Genomic DNA, 20,107 nt, shown 5'->3' with positions numbered 1-20,107 from the left:
GCAAACAGCCCAGAATAGGCCATGGACAGTTTCCCACTGGCACACATTTGGCATGGGTCAGGGGCAGACCAGGCTGAATCAGTTCATGTCACCCACTGGCAAATCCGAACACCAGAACAGAGTGTGGGTTGAGCCGGGTTTGGTTGCGACAAAACCAGTACACTTTATGGAAGTTGCCTGTATTGGACTTGACTGCAGCATCCAACCAGCACACGTGAGATCCAGGAAGGGAGGGACAGAGCTGGCAGGGGGATTAAGGGGCTGGTCCCCTCGCCGGACAGCTACTCCCACTGGAGAGCGTGGGCTGGGATGGGGACAGACCAGACTAAGCAAGGCTACAACACCTGTGCGCTGCATGTGGACTAGATCAGGGAAAAGCCAGGCTGGGCTGATTATTCTTGTGGGTGAAAGCATAAATTAGAGTGGGTGAGAGATGTTTGGGCTTGGCCGCAGCATCAGCTGGCAGAAGCTGGTGCTGGGGACTAATTCTGTCAAGTCAAACCACAGAACCACCTAAAGAGGGCATAAACCGGGACTGAGAGAGACCTGGGAGGGAAAAAGTGGGTTCCCCCTTCCTGGGTCACTAGTCCCGCGGGATGGCATGAAAACTAGGACGGGGGCTGGGGTGGCTAGATAGAGAGGCACTCAACAACACCCGTGAGGGCTGGATGGTTGAGTTGGTTAGATGGAACTAAGCTTTAATATCCATTGACAAGTACAAGAGCCAAATGGGATGGGGGACAGACTGGTCTACTGCTACACATACTGGCAAACCAGGGTAGGGGGCGGGCCTGGTGGGGGTTATTGTGGGTCGCCCCGACTAGGCTGCAACTCCCACTGGTTGACGTAAGGGCCGAGTATGTGCTGGGAAGAACCAGACTGGACTGCAACACCCATTGGTTCCAGTGCAACTCGGGACCGAAAACAGAACCAACCCAGCAATTGCAACCACCAGTTGATCTGGGCGTGATGGACTGTGCCGGGCCCTGTGCTTGCTAGAACATACAAGAATCTGGTCTGGGAATACTTCAAGGTTTCTTTGGAGATCTCCCCAATCGAACTGCTGGACTCAGAACTCTAACCAAGAAAAGACAGAAGACAGAACAGGTCAATCATTCATCTCAGTTATATGATGGCAGCGAAATATGGGGCAAACGGAGACTTTATGATGGACCATATCAATCAGTGGACGACCTCATCGAGCCAAACTGGCAGCGATTCATAACTGGAGAACTATTAAAACCACTTGAGCAAATATCTCAGAGCATGCCCCACACCTGGGACTTGGCATGGGCGGGAAACCGGGTGGGGCTTCTCCCTCAATATTCCTCTTTACCTCAGATACATGATGGAAACAATATGGACATAATAGTACTACCCACTTCCCTATACCCCCTGAAACTTTTTTTTAACCGCAATTAACTATGTAAAGATTGTCAACAACAATACAATAAAATAAAAGCACCAACAACACTTGTTGGCAAGGTTGCGGGGAAGAGGGAACCCTATTCCACTGCTGGTGGGGCTGCAGGTTGGTACAGCCTCTATGGAAATCAGTATGGAGAACATTCAAACAACTCAAATTCAACATACCATATGATCCAGCAATAGCACTCCTAGGAATACATCCAGAACACTTGTTTTATGAGAAACCAACATGCACTCCTATGTTCATAGCAGCACAATCAGTAATTGCAAAAACATGGAAGCAGCCAAAATGCCCATCAGCAGAGGATTGGATAAGAAAGCTATGGTTCATCTACTCCATGGAATACTACTCAGCTATTAAAAAAAACAAAATGCAGTTCTTTGTGGCCAAATGGGCCAAACTGGAAACCATAATGCTAAGGGAAATGAGCCAATCCCAAAAGGTTAAATACCACATGTTTGCCTTAATTTAAGATGGTATGATGTTATGTATAACATGTTATGTTATGTATGTTATACGTTGTGTATAAACTAAAATTGAAATGCCAATGAGGTGGTCACAGAAGGTGGCTGGGAACTCGCATTTACTTTTAACATATTGGTTACTCATCACTATGTCAATTAATTCCATAATGATGTAAATTTTTGCTGATGGTATGTTGCAGCTTTTAATTGATCGGGATGATACTCTGCTGGCTCTGTCTTCAGACCAGAGAGGGTATACCTAAGAAGCCGTTGAACTTGACTGGACAATAAGATGCTGGACTCTATGTTTGGTATATGCTTGCAATGGGGGAATCTCAACTGAACTTGAGCTGTGGTTATGCAACAAGGTGGAGGAATCCACCATGGTGGGAGGGTTTGGGGAGGGGTGGGGAGAATCCAAGTACCTATGAAACTGTGTCACATAATACAATGTAATTAATGAATTAAAAATAATAAATAAATTTTAAAAAATTTAAAAAAATAACATGGGTTTTAGAAAGGGTCAGAGAAGGCCTCTCTAAATGTGATAATCAGGCTAAATCTTGAAAAAATAATAGAAGCCAGTAATTTCCAAGGAAATGGAGTAATATAAACAATGGTTGCATAGAAGGAAAGGACTGTGTACATACTAGGAATGGGCAGGAATCTGATTAGACTGGATTGGAAAAAGGAAAAAATCTGTAAAACATGAGGATGGAAAGGTAGAGTGGGGGGTGAACTGAGTAGGCCATAGTAAAATTAGCATATTTTTTATCACAGCTTCAGTAAAGACATAGAAGTGTTTCAATCAGCAAAGTAATTTTATTTGCTTTCAATAGTATTATTCAGTGCTTACTATAATAGCTGAAAAGCACTCATCATACCAATTTCCCCACAGGCAAGAATCCCCAAAACTGTTCAAAATAATAAAAAGAATGAAATCCTGACATTTGCAACAAAATGGATTCAACTGAAGAACATTATGCAAAGTAAAATAAGCCAGACCTAGATAAATAAGTATTGTATTTTACCTCTTATTTGTGCAATATTTCAAGTATAAAAAAGTGGATGGTTGTCATATGATTTAACATTTAGTTATGAGTATGGCTTTACTGAATCATACCAGATAAAGGACAATATACACTTCTTCTCCACATTAAAATAAATGGAGAGAGGGGAAACATGGAGGATGTTTAGGATATTGGTAATGTTTCATTCTTAATTTGGGTGTTGGCTATGAATGTGATCCGAAAATTTTCCAAGCAAATCTCATTTTTCTGTACGTTAAGGTGCATTTTGGTATATATACTGTATTTTAATAAAACAAGTTTTTATAAAGGAATTCTCTGAAGACACCAAGAGTAGCCTGAATCAGGCAGACACTGAAGAGAACACCTCCAGAAAAGGAGGACAGTGCTGTGTGATGATTCTAGAGGAGACTGGGTCCCAATCAATGCCATCTAGGAAATGAGTACTCAGAAATACATATTCTCGGGTCCCGGCGGCGTGGCCTAGCGGCTAAAGTCCTCGCCTTGAAAGCCCCGGGATCCCATATGGGCACCGGTTCTAATCCCGGCAGCTCCACTTTCCATCCAGCTCCTGCTTGTGGCCTGGGAAAGCAGTTGAGGACGGCCCAAAGCATTGGGACCCTGCACCCCTGTGGGAGACCCGGAAGAGGTTCCTGGTTCCCGGCTTCGGATCGGCGCGCATCGGCCCGTTGCAGCTCACTTGGGGAGTGAATCATCGGATGGAAGATCTTCCTCTCTGTCTCTCTCCTCCTCTGTGTATATCTGGCTGTAGTAAAATGAATAAATCTTTAAAAAAAAAAGAAATACATATTCTTCTTGCTTAACAAATGAGAGGATAGTGTTCAAGGCAACCACAGTGAGTACAAAATAAATTGGAGTATGGAGCTTTCTGAAAGGAAAAAAAAACTATTCAAAAGGGGTCCAACACTGTGTATGAACACCACATCATCTCTGCATCACAACATGCATGGACGGTCTATGGTCATACCACCCTGAACACACCCAATCTCTCATCAAAATATGCATGGACCATTACAAGTAGTCCAGCTCAGACTGAAAGACTGACATGGAGATTCAGTATGTGCTCATCATAGAAAAGACAAAATCTGGAGTTTAAGCTGAGTCAAGTAAACAATGTATTAAACCAGACAAGCAACATTCTTTAGAGGAATAAAAATAATCCTGTGTTTCTAATCACAATTTCCAGCACTTGATACATTTAACAGTTTCATTTCAAGTCCATCTTTGATTCAGGAGTAGAGATGCATACTACAATGTATCTTCTCATTTGGAGAGTCTCTATTTTATAGTTCCTCTGGATGAATCTATGTACATGCATGTTTGCCTATATTTCTATTGATTTTGTATTTTGCATGGAGGCAGCTTTATATCAGAGAGAACATATGATATTTGTCCTTTGGGGTTTGGTTTATTTCACTCAGCATAATAGTTTCTAGCTGGAAACATTTTGTTGCAAATGGTACAATTTCATTCTTTTTAATGGTCGAATAGGTCTGCATATGAGAAAGTAACCTCTAATCCTATATTTGCAGCAGCCCAATCTACAGTGAAGACATGGAAACAACCCAGATGCCCACTGAAAGAGGAGTGGATAAAGAAACTGTGGCTACTCTATGCAATGTTATTCTTTAGGAAAGCTTCACCTTTTTCTTTTATGAACACTTTACAGCCAAGCTACCAGGAAGTTCTGGGATCTCAACCTTGAAAAAATAAGAAATCTGACCACTCTTTACCACCTCCCCGTCATCATTCTTCTCTTAGCCTCGTTCTGGTCTGTGGGTCTGTGCTTCCACTTCTGCTGTATGGTGGATTCTCCACATAGCAGCTAGCAGAGGGACCCTTTTAAAATGCGTCATTTCCTATAATTCCAGTGCCCATTATTTTCAGATGTCCTTCCCATTCATTTGGAGTAAAAGGTAAAATTTCTACAGTGTCCAATAAAATGATCCTGCTACCCCCATGAAGGTATTCCCTACAGTTCTCTTTTGGGTTCATTCTGCTTCATGTATATGTGGCCTCCTTGCATTCCTATAACATCTCAGGCCAGCCCTACTTCGGATCTTGGCACTGGCTGTTCAGTGGCATGATCTATCCTTTTACCAGGTGGTCAAATGGTAAAATTCATTTCCCTCCTCATGCCCTGCTCCAGTGTCACATCAACAAGGACTACCCTGGCTGAAATAATTAAAATTGCAACACGCCTAACAAACTCACAAGTCACCTATTCTATTATTTTAGTAACAGATATCATATGACAGAATCTATATTAACTGAATCTTCCTGTGAGAATGTGAACTACAGAAGGCTCCAAAAACACCATAACTTCCACTCAGGACAATGAGTTAAACCTAGTTATCCTTCAATAAGAACCGACTATATGTATAAACTTCATTCTTAAGGGTTCAGACTTTGTTCTACCTACAATTGAAAAGTTATCCAGAATGACAGGATCATACCTATATTTTTTTCAAAACAGCGCTTTGACTGCAGGCAAAAAAGGGATTAGGTGGTGAAAAATTAGAGGCAAGAAGCCTATTTGGAAGTTGTACAGGAATCCAAGTGGGTATACGATATATACAGAGAAAGCCAGGGCAGAATGGGGTGGGGAACAGGGAGGCTTTTGTTAGGTGGAGTTGGCTTTTTCTATCCATTAAGTCATTTCAATTAACTAATGTGAAATGCTAGGGCACACCTCAGTGTATATACTGATCCCATCAATACTGACACACACACACGCATTTTATGTCATGGCCTCACAAAGTCTAGCCACTGTATTTCCTTCATGATACTAACTGACAGCAGTTTCTACTTCAGGACTTCTAGCAGAAAACTCTAAGAGTCAGAACCAGTTCTGGCAAGCCCCTGCTTGCCAACCTGCTTGAATTGTGGCTCTCTAAGCAATTATTAAGAGCTTGATCAAATTACCTCATGGTTGTCAGTCTCTTCTTTTTTCACCAGTAAAATTAACATCATAACACTAACCTTGTACACATCCTAGAGAGACCAGATGAAATATAGCTCAAACGTCCATGGTACATATTGGGTACTAAGTGTTCACCCTTACCTTCACAGTAGGTTACAGGGATAGTACAACGCTACAATACATTGCAATAGTCAATACTATTGCTATAATACAGTGAAAAACAGTGGTGGTAGGGGGGCAAATGGGAAACTCCTTGAGTCTAAGGAACTGTTTCACAAATAATTAAAAATTTTAAAAAGTACTATAGCCAACATTACCTGATGATAAATTATGGGAGCAAGCACATTCTTGTCTAGATCAGTATAATTGCTCAGGACATCACTAACATGGTAGAATGAGTAAATGAATAAAGGGATTAAGGCAGTGAATTCTGTATGCTCCAATCTACTTATAACCACTTACAGCAGTGTGACTTTCATTAAGTGACTTCCTGAGGCACCCTCAGGCTGACTGGCACTGGAGATGAGGAAGAAGGAGATGACACAGGAGGCAAAGACAATTTACAAATCCTAAAATTCCAATAGCACATGTGGTTCAAGAGCACAAATTCAAATTCTGGGTTCAAATAATTTCAAGGCAGTCTCATATTCATGCCATCCTATTGCAGTAAGAAATGCTTCCACACAGGTGACTTCTGTAATTCTTTCAGCCACTCTGGATGATTTCAAGCAGGAGAGAGTGGGACACTTGAGGGTAGAGATGGTCAAACCCCACTGGGGAGAAGCATGGGCATCTGGATGCAAGGACTGTGTGACTCACTACCCTGTGAAAGAGATCTGGGGAAAAAAGCATTTTTATCTTTTTCCCGGAGAATTAGGTGGAAAGCCAACACAGTCCTTGGTGGATTCTGGGAGAAGCAGCTAAGATCAATCATCTGTGAAGGAAGCATGTGCCTGTCTAAAAAGAAGCAAGCATTGGATAAAACAAAATGAGTCTGACTCTAAAGTAACACTGCAAGGACTTCAGAGCCAGCACTGATCCCATCCTATTTTTTCTTCTTTCTGAAGACAACCAGATGAGGACTTTTTATTAAAGTATCATTCTATGCATGTGCTTGGAACAAAGGATTCACGTTGCCATGGGAGATCTGTATCTAACTGGAAAAATGAGACAAAACGATCCACTTTTCAAATCTACAGTTCATATTGTTTTAAATGTTCTTTTCTGCCCACCTCATCCCCTTTTCTCCATTTCCTTTCCCGTCTCCTCTGCTTTAGATGGAAGAATTGTAATTGCATTCAAAGTTGTACAGCAACCTACAACTATGGCAGATACTTTCAGATGTGGCTTAATTAGAGAAAATATACATCAAAAGAGCAAAAGGAATATAGCTTCCTCTAACAGCACCCTGTATGACCATATAAGGTCAGAGATTGGGATTCTTTTTTTTTTAATTAATTTATTTTTATTGCAAAGTCAGATATACAGAGGGGAAATCTTCCGTCAGATGCTTCACTCTCCAAATGACCACAACAGTTGGAGCTGTGCTGATCTGAAGCCCGAGCCAGGAGTTTTTTCCAAGTCTCCCATGTGGGTGCAGGGTCCCAAAGCTTTGGGCCATCCTCACCCAGCAGGGAGCTGGATGGGAAGCAAGGTTGCCAGGACTAGAACTGGTACCCGCATGGGATCCCGGTGCATTTAAGGTGAGGACACTAGCTGCTAGGCCACCATGCTGGTCCCAAGAGATTGGGATTCTTAATATGCCAGAATCAATAAAGGAGAACACTGAATAGCAAAGGAACCAAATAAAACAATGGGAATCAATAATTTCCCCAAGTTATCCCTGACACTTCAATTTCAGTTTCCTGCTTATCAAATTTAAGTATTAACTGTACCTACACATATAAGTTTTAAGGATTAATCAAGAATACAAAAAAATGTATTTGAGCTGAGATTAGGAAACAAGCCTTCAGAGTAGTGTCAGGCACTGTGGTTGTTTTTTAAAATGCTTATATATTATTTATTTGAGGGGCACAATAAGTGAAAGAAAAAGAGGGAGTGAAAGAAGGGTTAAGAAAGGAACGGTAGGTAGAGTGAGAGCGAGAGTGAGAGAGAGAATCCCAAATAACTGCAACAGCCAGGGATGGGCCAAGCTGAAACCAGAAGCCAGGAGCTCCATCTGGATCTCCCATGTGAGTGTTTGGGATCTAAGTGTGAATCATTTTCAGCTACCTTCTAGGTGCAAAATAGTAAGAAGCCATATTGGAACAATGGAGAAACTCAACCCTAGGCATTCTAATAGGGGACGTGGGCATCCCGTTATTATGTTACCATGTTGTCTTCCATGGCTGTGAATATTATGAAAGACATTTAAGGCTCAAGAAAATCATGTTGGGTCAGCACTGTAGTATAGTGGGTTAAACTGCTGCCTTCAACACTGGCATCATAGACACAAGCTAGTTCCAGTTCTGGCTGTTTCACTAGTGATCTGACTCCCTGCCAATGCACCTGGGAAAGCAGTACGAGATGGCCTGAGTACATGGATTCTTGCCACCTGCCTCAGAGACCTGCATGGAGTCCTGGGTTTCTGGATACAACCTGGCCCAACCTTGCTCATTCTGGTAATATACTGATTGAACGAATGGATAGCAGATCTTTATTTCTCTTTACAACTCTTTCAAATAAATAAATAAATGTTTTAAAAAGATCATGTAAAAATTCTTTTGCAGACAATTCAATCAGCTGGAATAATTCATATTACCATGGTTGGCATGGACATTGTGGTACAATGTACTAAGCGACCTCCTGAGATACATGCATCTCATATCAAAGTGCTGATTCAAGCCCTGGCTACTGCTCCCCTTCTGATCTAGCTTCTTGATAATGTGAGTCCTTGGAGGCAGAGGATAGTGGCTTAAATATTTTCGTTCCTGCCACAAAAGTGGGAGACCTAGATTGAATTCTAAGCTCCTGTCTTTGGGTTGGCCTAGTTCTGGATACTGTGGACATCTGGCAAGTGAAACAATGGATTGAGGATTTCTCTCCACCTATGTTGATGTATCTCTGTCTCTCCTTAAAACGAATATATATTCATATGCATATGAATATATATTCATATATATTCGTTTTAATGAATATATAAAAATGAATATATATGCATTTATATTTTAATTTACTTATTTGAAGGACAAGTATCATGGTCAGGTGGGTTACTCCCCAGTTTAAGATATTTGCATTTTATATCAGAATGCCTGGGTTTGAATCCTGCCTTTGTTTCTGATCCAGCTCCCACTAATGTACCTTGGAGATAGAAAAGGTAACTGAGTTGCAGATACAGCAGATACAGCATGCAGACACAGACTGAACACTTGGCTCCTGGCTTCAGCCTTACCTACCCCCAGCTTTTGCAGCAATTAATGGATTGAAGGAGTGTATGGAAGAGTTCTGTCTGTCTCCACCTCTTTGTCAGTATTCCTTTCAAATAAATTCACAAGTAAAATTATTTATCAGGAGAGAGAGAGAGAGAGAGAGAGAGAGAGAGAGAGAGAGAGAGAGAGAGAGAGACTGAGCAATTTCCTATTGGCTGGTCCATTCTCTAAATGTTCATGATAGATAGGGCTTGGTGAAAGCCAGAACCTGGCAAAAATCCAGTTCCCCTACATAGGTGTCAGTGAACCAATTAATTCAGTAATATTACCCCTCCCTCTACCCCAGAGTGCACACTAGCAGGAAGCTTCAGTTGGGAGTAAAGGTAGGACTTGAACCCAGCACTCAGATATGAGGTGAAGGCAATCCCAAGCAGGAGCTTAGCAGCTGGACCAAATTCCTGCCCTACTTTGTTATTTTGCATTTTCTTGTCTTTGTTCCTCGACAAACCTCCATGCCCAGAAAGATGCCCCTACCTCTCATGGCCTAATTTGTTACTGCTTGCTTTTGAAAGGTCAGGATAGATACTTTCTCTTCCGCAGAATTCTCTAACTTATCTTTGGGCCAACTCTGTACACTATGTTTCAGATACAGCTCTCAGCTTAGTAAGCTCTTACAGAGTTCTTTCCTCTCCCTTATTAGACATTCCCATTAATTCAACACACTTTGAATTAATTCAAAACATTAATTCAGGCACTTTTTATCAATCAGGCACTGAGTTGCAAAGGGAGGTATGATATGGCCTTTACCTTTAAGTAGTTCGTAGTCTTCTAGAAAAGACAGATTAGCAAATCAATAAAAAATATTAAATTTTGATGAGAGAGGACAGGTCCCTCTATGTGGTAAAGAACCTTACAACCTGGGAAAGAACAAAACGCAGAGGGACAGATTTATGGAGGAACTTGAGCCATGAGAAGGCTATAGGTAGGACTACCTCATGTGTGGCATTGTGTACAGGCAATACACAGGTTATGACATGCCCAGAAATTGACCTGGGCTGGATCTCAAGGACTATGGGAACCACATACAGAGTTTGGTTGAAGGGTAATGCTGTGTTTTTCACAAAGCTGGAGAAATGGATTGGCATGTGGATAGGTCAGCTAAGAGTCAGGGGTGCTCATCTCTGCCTGAGTAACATCTCTGCCCATAGCAGAGACAGGGCCACATGCACTATATGCCTCACTGGACACGAAGAAGCAGTTCACTTTGTCTTAGGAGTATGCAAACCTTCCACGGATGGAGTTCATAGATAGTGAGGTAAAATGGGTGACTAGGTGCAAATGCTCATGGTAGTACAAGCAAGCGGCAACTTACCAATTTCCCAGTAACACTCTGGCCACCTTCATTCAGCCAGAAACCAGGAACCATGGCTGAGAAATAAGGCCCCCAGACACCGGGTACAAAAATTGGGTCCTTGCTGATCTGAAAGGAAAGAAAAAAGTATGAGAAAACACTGGCCCTTAGGGATAGAGGGAACCATATCTTCTTCCAAAACTGTTGCTAAGACTGAAGAATTCAGCTGCTTCTTCAGTATCTCTTTGACTAGAGAAGTCACTCTCTTTCCAGGAAAGCAAGTGATCCTTCTTTGGAAATCTGACAAATTTCTTTAGATATCAAGGTAGTGAAAGTGATCACACACACACACACACACACACACACAAATACAAAAACCAAAAAAACCAACAAAATGATGAGACAGTTTCTTGCTGGTTCCCTGTCTGTGACAGAGTGTGAAAATAGTCCCAACTTACTACTCTTCCTATGTCCACTGTGGTCCTACAGTTCCTCTCACGGAGAGATGGTTTATTTCCCTACCCCCTGTATCTGGCTCAACTTTGAGATTTGTTTTGTGAACAGAATGACGTGAAGGTGACACTGTGCCAACTTTTAAGATCTAAGACTCAAGAGAGCTGAGGACTTCACTTTTGTTTATTCTTCCACATTGACCACAAGAATATACCTAGATTTGTCTGTTGGATAAAATGACAGGTACAGATGGTCTGAGTCAGCTCAACTCTCAGATGTCGGCCCAGACACACAAGAACTAAAACTTCTAGATGTATAGCAGCTGATTAATCCAGAACAATACCATCACCCACCAACCAACAAGTTTCTGAGAAAAATGAGTCTAGTTAGAAGTTTATGTTTGTTACCCAGCACTTCTGTGGCCATTGATAATTGATACATTTGTTAAATTTTACAAACACATATGAGCTCTGTGTCTTCCTTGGGTGTGAGGGACAGAGATGAGCATGGGTACTAACCTTTAATGAGTTCTCCTCTGGGGGAGCCTAAGCTAAAAGAAGGAAAGACAACATGTAGAAGGCTGGGGAGGGGTATAACTTGTCAAAGAATAATGCACATGAAGGCCACTATTTCTTTATGAGCCTCAAGGTCAACTGGTCATAACCAAAGGGCAAAAACTTAGATCAGCTACCTCTAATCACAAAGCACAAGATGTAGACTCCTCATCTTTGTCAGTGTGATTTAACATTAAGGTATAAGCTTCATATTCTTGTATGATTCAGTCAAATTAATCCAATTAGCTACTGACAAATCAGTTTAAACAGCTAACATTTGTTCCCCCCAAAACAAATGTTAGCATCAAGTACCCAGTCACAAAAAAGGTCGAAATACTTTTTCCTTTAGATGTTTTATAAACGGCACTACAGCTGCTTGAAGGCTAGCTGCTTCTCACTAGGCTTGAGGTTTTACGGCTCGCCATCTGTATGTCGTGTATAGCAACATATTTTAAGGCTTTCCCTAAGTTGCTCTGATTTTATTTTTGACAAGTAGAATGGAACAGAGGTAGCTACTTAGAGAAAAGGATGTAAGCTTTGTTTTATCAGACCAGTAGAACGTAATTAGTTTTTGTGTGGCAGCTGTGGGATTCAGCTTGGGTAAAGAGCTTGCGCAGAGCTGTGTAGGTGAGAGAAGAGATATTCAGGGTTCAAAGTTTGCAGGAATTTTTGTTCAAATCACAGCAATTCCTTTAAGTTCACAATAAGCCCACAGAGATGGTCCAGGACAAGCAAGGCTGCACCATGTACAATATCTATCAATAAAGGATATTGAAGGCTGAGTCATAGTTATGGAAAGTTTAGTAGAGGGTGCAGGGAAATGGAGTCAGGCACACAAAGCCTACTCTGCCAGGTCTTAAAGCTAGACACAGAATCTAATTCATCTTTTTCTCCAACAAATATTTATTCAGCTTTCTCTAGATGCTTCATTCTGTGTGTGCGAGGCCCTAGGGATATGGAGGTGAACTCATGAACTCGACAGACTAGCATGTTAGAAACTGACCTTCTTTCATTGTCTTGATCCCAACTATTCCAGTTTACTTTACACTAAACTTAGTGAGCCCTCGAAACTATAGGAATCCCAATGTCCAAATGAGAAGTGACTGAAGGAAGGCAATGGAATTGTACAGCACAACCTTAAATTTCAGCCAATCATCGTCATTTCTAAAAGCAGAACATTTTACATACAAAATTTAAATAATCTCAGGGGATTCCACAAAGAAGGCAGGTTTACTTACTACGAGGATATTATTCATTCCTTTATTGATTCAACAGCTGTTTCCTGAGTTTCTACTGTGTTCCAAATCTGTGCCAGGACTGCAGAAGCTGGTAAACAGCACCACGGCACCTGTCTCTGTGGAGTACTCTGACTTCAGAGAGCCAGACGAGGTTCTTCCAGTCCTAGCATTGAACATCCTGCATTCTGGAAAGCCCTTCAGTTCTAACCCAACTGAATCAATCAGTATTAATCAGATCATCTAGAATGAGTAATTACAAATGTGAGATGAGAAATGGAGGAAACTTAAAGAGTGCAGAGATCACATGTACCTAATTCAGCCTGGATAGGGGAAGGCTTCTTTGAGAAAATGATGTGTGAATTAGGACATAAAGCATACACAGAAATTACTCAGATGTATCTGTGTTTGGGGGGGTGAAAGACAGATAGAGATTTGATTTGACTTACACAGTGTTCCTGGCATAAAGAATACAAACTTTTATTTATTTTTGTCATTATCCTTCTATCCAATGATACTTTTACCGCATGCCAACACAGAAACTTCTGCCTCAGTTGTATCCCAATACTTCTTTGTGGTGAATATGACAGTCAATGATTATATGCACTTAAGACACAAGGTTTGGACAGGCAGGTAAATATTTTTGGACAGGCAAGGCAAAATATTTCTCTTGGTGTCCTGCACCCCTCCCTCTTTATAGAATCCAACCTTGTCAATAGCTAAGGAGGGATTTGAACTGAGGCAGATGTTGACCTCAAACCTCAGGGTATTGCTCTTTACCCAGCTGTACAGATAAACATCTTAGTAGCGATACACAAATCCCTCTTCCTGCCATTCCTGGTTCCACAATCTAAGGATGTTTCTATGTCATCTGCAGCAGCACTTCCTTAGAAGACGATGACTGTGTGATGGGAAGAGGTCAGCTGACAGCTTTGCAAAATTGTGCCGGGGAAGTTCTATGTTGATTTCTGTGTGCTCACTCAGTAGGAAAAGCATGTGCTTGTCATCAGACATCCCCAGTAACACAGGAAAACAGAGTGCTTCCAGTTACCTCTGGGCCCTGTGCTCAGAGGATACCAGTAACTGTTTGTTTTTAGAGGGAAAGTGAGACTGGGAGAATACACTTTCTGTGCTAATGAGCTTGTTAATCCTTTGCTTGTTAAATATAAGCATTTATAAATGTTTTGTGCAAATTCCTTCCCCAATGATGACGATAATATTGGCTTGGAGGTATCTCTGGCCCGTGGCACTGCTGCCAGGTGTCCATCCAGTAATAACGATGCTGTTGACAGCATCAAAAACAGCTAAATAAGACTGACAGGATGCTTGGTCAAGGCTTTGTTATAAGAAAGTTACAGATATTAAGTGCTTCATCCTCACAATGAACCTAAGGGAGGATTCTGCCATTATTCCTGTTGTACTAATGTGTGCATCAGATGTGTGCATCAGCATTACAAATACACTTAACAAGTGGGTTCCCCATTCCATCTGACAAGATGAATATTTGTCTCTGCCACACTATGATCTTGTTTTTAGGGTATTACTGTTTTCTCAGAGGTTTCTTGTCTTTGAGGGACAGAAAGCAAGAATCATTGTAGTAAACATAGACTCTGAAATGTGATGACACGTAGTTTAGAGAATTGTCATTTTCAAAGGTTTTCCATCAGTTTTCTATGATAAATTTATGAGCATTTTAAGAGAAAACATGGGTCAGGACATGATCCATGTTGATTGTAGTTCTGATTGTGTGACATTCTAGCCAGGTAATATTTCACAAGTTAGTCTTTCTAAATCTCAGTTTTCCTCAGTTCCAAAATGAGAGGATTTATATGAATGCTGCAGGAAAGTTCGAAGATTAAGGAAGCATTCATATAGAAACACTTTATTTGGCATCACTGTCATGTCAGGTGAAGCTGCAAAGGCATTGCATGTGCAGCACAGATTTGAGTCTCAGCTGCTTTGCTTCTGATACAGCTCCCTGCTGAGGTAACAAGGAAATCAATGGAAGATAACTTGGATGCTTAGCCCTGCCACCATGAGAGACCTAAATGGAGTTCCAGACTCCTGGCTCTGCCCTTGTCCAACCCCAGCCATTGCGGCCAACTGGGGAGTGATCAAAGTTCTCTATTTTCCTTTGTCTCCCTATGCTCCTGTCATTTTGCCTGTCAAATTAAATAAATAAATCTGAAAAAAACCCCACAGTTTATCCTATGAGAAATGTCAAATAAACATCAGGCTGTTCTTAAAATGAGTTATTTATGATGTAAGAGCCAGTTGATTGCCTGGACAATCACAGCTAAAAGTAATTGCAAGCATAAGGGAAGTATCCAGATGGGTTCTTCAACTTATTTTAGCCAATATTCTTAATAACAGAGTAGAAAATAAAATTCAATAAAGCTCTTCACATTTTTATAGGGTTAGAGAAAGACTGTCTATTATGAGACATGTCCAAATTAAAGTTCAAAATTATCTGGAAGTGCTAGAACTCTACACAAAATTCAACGAGACAACAGTTAATATTTGATAATACAGCTGAAAAGTCATACTTAAAAGGTATCAGAAACATTTTGTTTCATATATTGGATAACAGTAAACATGAATTCATTTAAACTTTAAACACTAAACTCTAACTTTTAAAATGGAAAAGATACAGACTATTAGATATGAGAGTCATGTGAGTGACACATCTCTATGTTCTTGTTTACGATTTACCAGGAGCTGAAGTTCAGGATGTGCCAGGTTATGCCTCAGAAGTCAATGCATTCAGACTGAAAGTTATCCTTATTGTCCTTGGCCTTTATTTTGGCCAAGGATATAGGCATACATGATAGGCATGGCCTCTTTCTGTTATCTGCCTCTCTCCATGTCTGTGCCTGAGTTGGATCTGTGAATGCATGCCTCTGGCTGTGTTTCATCAAACACTATGCTCCTGTTAGCTGAGTTTCTCTGCAGTGGCAAAGCCCAGATGCCTGCTCATATCTCCTTCTGGGAGAGATGACTGACTAGGAGCACAGAGCTGCACCAGCCCTGTCTGTTCTGCCTTTTCCCAGCCCCGCCATCCTGAGGCTGGCTTGGTCTAAGCCTCTGGCACGAGCAGGAGGCAGGCTGCAGGCGCCAGTCACCCTGGGAGGGAACAGGAGGTTTTGTTTTGAGAGCTTCCAACCAGGTTGGGAATTTAGAGGATAGCCACAGGCATGTGTGGGACTGGGTATTTCCGTGGTGGCTCATCTCTCCCTCCAAATGAACTGTGCTATCGTTTTACTGGACAAAACCCATTTCTATACATTCCAGCCAACTCCTAGGTCACTATCATACAAAACAAAGCACAGCAAATTCTATTTGTGACTGGGAGCTTTCCGTAGGCATCTCTACTTTCACATTTCTCAGACTAAACTATCTTGAACAGTTAACATGTCTACCTCTCTGGTGAGTAACCCTGACTTACCTTAAAGGCAGTGAAAACGATTTAGTATTATGAGCACAGACTCCGGAGTCAGACAAGCCTGGACAGTTAAGCTTAAGTCATTTATGGGCTGGGACTCAGTTTCTGCATCTGCAAATTGGGATAATCCCACCAATCACAGATTGTGTGCGAAGTCTACATGATGTAATATATATGGAGACCATGGGACATAATGTGCTCTCAGGAAAGGGTCAACAGCTGATGGCTTAACTCTGACCCTTTTTTGAGACAGTGAAATGCTTGGATTCCCAGCAGTTGAGTTCAAGTCCAGTTCTCCACCCATTGTTATAGCTCAAATTTTGGGGGAGGATGTTCTTTCTCATAGTATTCTTTCTTATGTTCACTTTACTTCCCATAGCTCCTAGGGTCAGATCATTCATTCCTATATGTGTGATAACAGTTTTTAAGCTGTCCAGTGCCATGATATTATTCCAAACTCAGATTTTGCCCTTCAATTCATTTAGGAAATTGGATTAAAGATTTCCAAGAAAGAATTTGTTCTTCCCCTCAGAGCCATTCTAGTTTTGGGTTTCTGGGTAACATTTTTTCATTTATATTTATTTATTTTTATTGAAAAAGCAGATATACAGAGAGAATGAGGTACAAAGAGAAAGATCCTATATCTGCTGGTTCATGCTCCAAGTGGCTGCAGCAACTGGAGCAAAGTTGATCCAAAGTCAGGAGCCAGGAGCTTCTTCTGGGTCTCCCATGTAGGTCCCAAGGCTTTAGCCATCCTCCACTGCACTCCTAGCCCACAAGCAGGCAGCCTGATGGGAAGTGGAGCATCTGGGACTCAAATTGGCACCTATATGGGATCTGGGGGCATTCAAGGTGAGGATTTAGCCACTAGATTATCATGCAGGGCCCTCAGGATACCATTCTTAACTTTGATGCCTGACTTCAGTGCCCGGTCATCACTCTTATCTACCTTACTGAAGGCAATCACCATTTATCAACATTATTTTTCAAATGCATGTTTTCCTGTTGCTCCTAATTGTCAAGTCCTATCTCTTCCTTGGGGTGTTTCAACAGTGATCAAAATAGGTTATTTTGGTTTTCTTACCTCAAATTTTGCCCTCTGCCCCATACTCTATCATCCTCTTCTCAGAGGATCTAACCTCTATGCCTTCAGAATAATATTCTTAACACGCAAATGTAACCGCATTATTTTATTTATTGAAGTCTGTTAGAAGATCCCCATGACAAGAGGCCCTCTCTGATCTGACTGACTTATTTTGGACTGATAAATATGTCATTTTTTGTTTTTCCCCAATCATTTGCCACCTATTTGTTTATCTATAGACAGCTCAGACTCACTGAACCCCCTGGGAATTCTCCATGTCCTGATTTCTTCCTCATCTCTAAGTCTTCATAAATTTTCCTCCATCTGAACATAATGCCCTCCCCTGCACGTTCCCCTGGCTAATTTTTACATGCTCTTTTTATATGTGGTTCATGTCATCTCCTCTGTGAAGTTTATCAACCCTGAATTTGAGCCCAGTGCTGAGCAAGTCCTGCCTGGAATATCCCTTAATGCTCAGTATTGAATTTATCATAGTTTGTCATAAAAATATATTACATATGAATGTGTACATATCTATGAAAACATATGTAATATATGTTCAATAGGTAATAGATATGTGGCAGTGATAAGCTTTGTAAATTAAATCACTGCACAAATGTGAGACACAGCTACTATTACCATTATTGGCACAGTAACATCAGTGACATTAAGAGCAGAAATAGGATATAAACCATGTATAATAATCTGTAAATGACACATGATTAATAAAGCTTGGGATTGCCAAACACTCTTCTGTATTTGGAGGTTTCTGAAAGGTTAGAAGTCCTGAGCAGAGTCTGGCCTTCCTAGAAACTCAATCTCTTTATTTCAGTCGGTGCAAAACAAGAACACATGAAACCTGCCATAGATATATCATGAGGCTTAGCAGCTGAACCTAACAGAAGGGCACTGGGCAGGTCTGTTACCCAAGTAAAAAATCTCCATGTTTGGGATAGAAGCAGGCAGCCAAATGTGACTTGCAATGGCCTGAATTATTTACAAAGTATTTTGGAGTCCTTATGCCTTGAGTTCCTCATCCTTTACCATTCTGAATCCCACATGGGATCTTAACAGAAATTTAATCCATATGTTTCCCACTCACTTACACTTAACACACCCAAAGTTGCTTTGTAAGAGAGAGTGGAAAGCCAAGAAAAATTTGAGGTCTTCTAAAAGTTTCCCTAAATTTTCTCTTTCCCGTAGGCAAGAAGCCACACTTGCTCTCTTATGCACAAATGCCAGCTCAGGCTCACTTTCAGCTTTCAGGCTCTGAGAGCTGCACTGCTGTAAATACATAAGATACTATCGAACATCTTTTTTTACAGCCTAAACAATCTGTGGTAGGGAAATTATGATTAGTAGATTCTATAAGGAAAGAGGGCAGACGGGGCAGGGTGGGAGCCAAGGAAGGAGCTGATGAGAGGGAAACCAGAGCTTTGTCTGCATGGTTCTCATCAGTTTCATCTTAGCTCTGCTGCCCCAGTGTCACTTTTTGAGTTTGCCCTAACAGCTGGAACTCTGTCTTCTTTACCAGTCAAATTCTCCCAGGAGTGAGGGTCAGCACAGTTGTTATTATTAAGTTGATCTCTACTATTGGTAACAATGATCATTTTAGATCATAAACAGGCCATTAAGAAAAATCACCTCCTACAAACTTTAGGGTCAGTTAAGAGGATGCCTTGCATTTTTTCCACACCCAGGCTAATCAGCAAGTGTAGCTGGGAATGATACAGCCCTTTCCCTTCCTTGTCCCGTATGGCAATATCACATAGCATCTCTATCACACAGTTCAGTTTTGATTGCTAAATTGTGGATACTATCTGCTTGTGCCCTGCTGTTAATCAGTTCCTAGTTTCCCTGGCAATGACCTTTGTCCTTGGCTGTAACACCTGGCTTCAAAAATCTCATAAATCTGACCACAGCCTTAGATTTTCAGGTTTGCTGCTTAATAGTGTGCCTTACTTGATATGTACCCTTGGCTTTTGGAGTCTTCATCAGAAAAAAAAAATGGAAAAATTAGACTTATTTTTCTTACTGAATTTGAAAGACTCAATTGGACAGATCTCAGTACTTTGGATTTTGCATGCCATGACCCAGGTAACTGTAGTCTGTATTAATATCAGTATCTTGACACTGGCAAGTATCTCTATACTAGTCAGGATACATTTCTTTTCTAGGGATTGGAGTTTACATGGAAGTTTCACTTTAAACAGCAAAACTTCCATACCGTTCTGACTGGATTTATAAAGTAGGGTACAGAGGTTGAACTGGCTCTAGATTAAAAGAAAAAGAATCAATAATACACACTGAGATGGGCTGGCTTCTATTTGTAGGACTTGTCATTGGGAACCAGTAGCATGGAGACTACCTTTCCCAGAGCACACTAGATAAAGGTGAAGATGCCTTGACTTACTGACATCAGGACATCCTTGACTAAAAATCAGAAGGGCCATCGTGGTGGCACAGTTTGTGAAGCCAGTGCTGGTGAGCTAGGAATCCCATATTTAAGTGCCAATTCAGGACTAAACTTTTTTGCTTCTGATCCAACTTCCAGCTAATATTCCAGGGAAAGAAGCAGCTGATGGCCTAAGTACTTGGGTTCCTCCCATTTACTCGGAAGTTCAGTGTGGTACTCTTGATACTTGGTTCAGTCTGGCCCAGCCCTGAGTGTTGTGACCATCTGAGGAATGAATCAATGGATGGACGATCTCTCTCTCTCTCTCTCCCATGTACTTTTCAAATAAATAAAAGTTTA

The 20,107-nt window shown here is 41.2% G+C and overlaps 1 protein-coding gene across 6 annotated transcripts in view; it reads right to left on the bottom strand.

The window, feature by feature from the left end:
- Positions 1 to 20,107, bottom strand: part of FGGY (FGGY carbohydrate kinase domain containing) — a 447,653-nt gene that overhangs the window by 132,545 nt on the left and 295,001 nt on the right. For all 6 annotated transcript variants that reach the window (XR_009244423.1, XM_058657176.1, XM_058657171.1 and 3 more), the window contains one exon: positions 10,606 to 10,713. Coding sequence is in view for 5 of the 6 variants with exons in the window: in XM_058657176.1 (XP_058513159.1) it covers positions 10,606 to 10,713 (108 nt within the window). In the remaining variant the exon portion in view is untranslated. The remainder of the gene's footprint in view (positions 1 to 10,605; positions 10,714 to 20,107) is intronic.

This window comes from Ochotona princeps, chromosome 2 (genome assembly GCF_030435755.1).
Source record: "Ochotona princeps isolate mOchPri1 chromosome 2, mOchPri1.hap1, whole genome shotgun sequence".
NCBI classification, from domain to species: domain Eukaryota; kingdom Metazoa; phylum Chordata; class Mammalia; order Lagomorpha; family Ochotonidae; genus Ochotona; species Ochotona princeps.
Note: the sequence above shows the minus strand (reverse complement) of the source record. Positions and strands in the feature narration are given on the sequence as shown.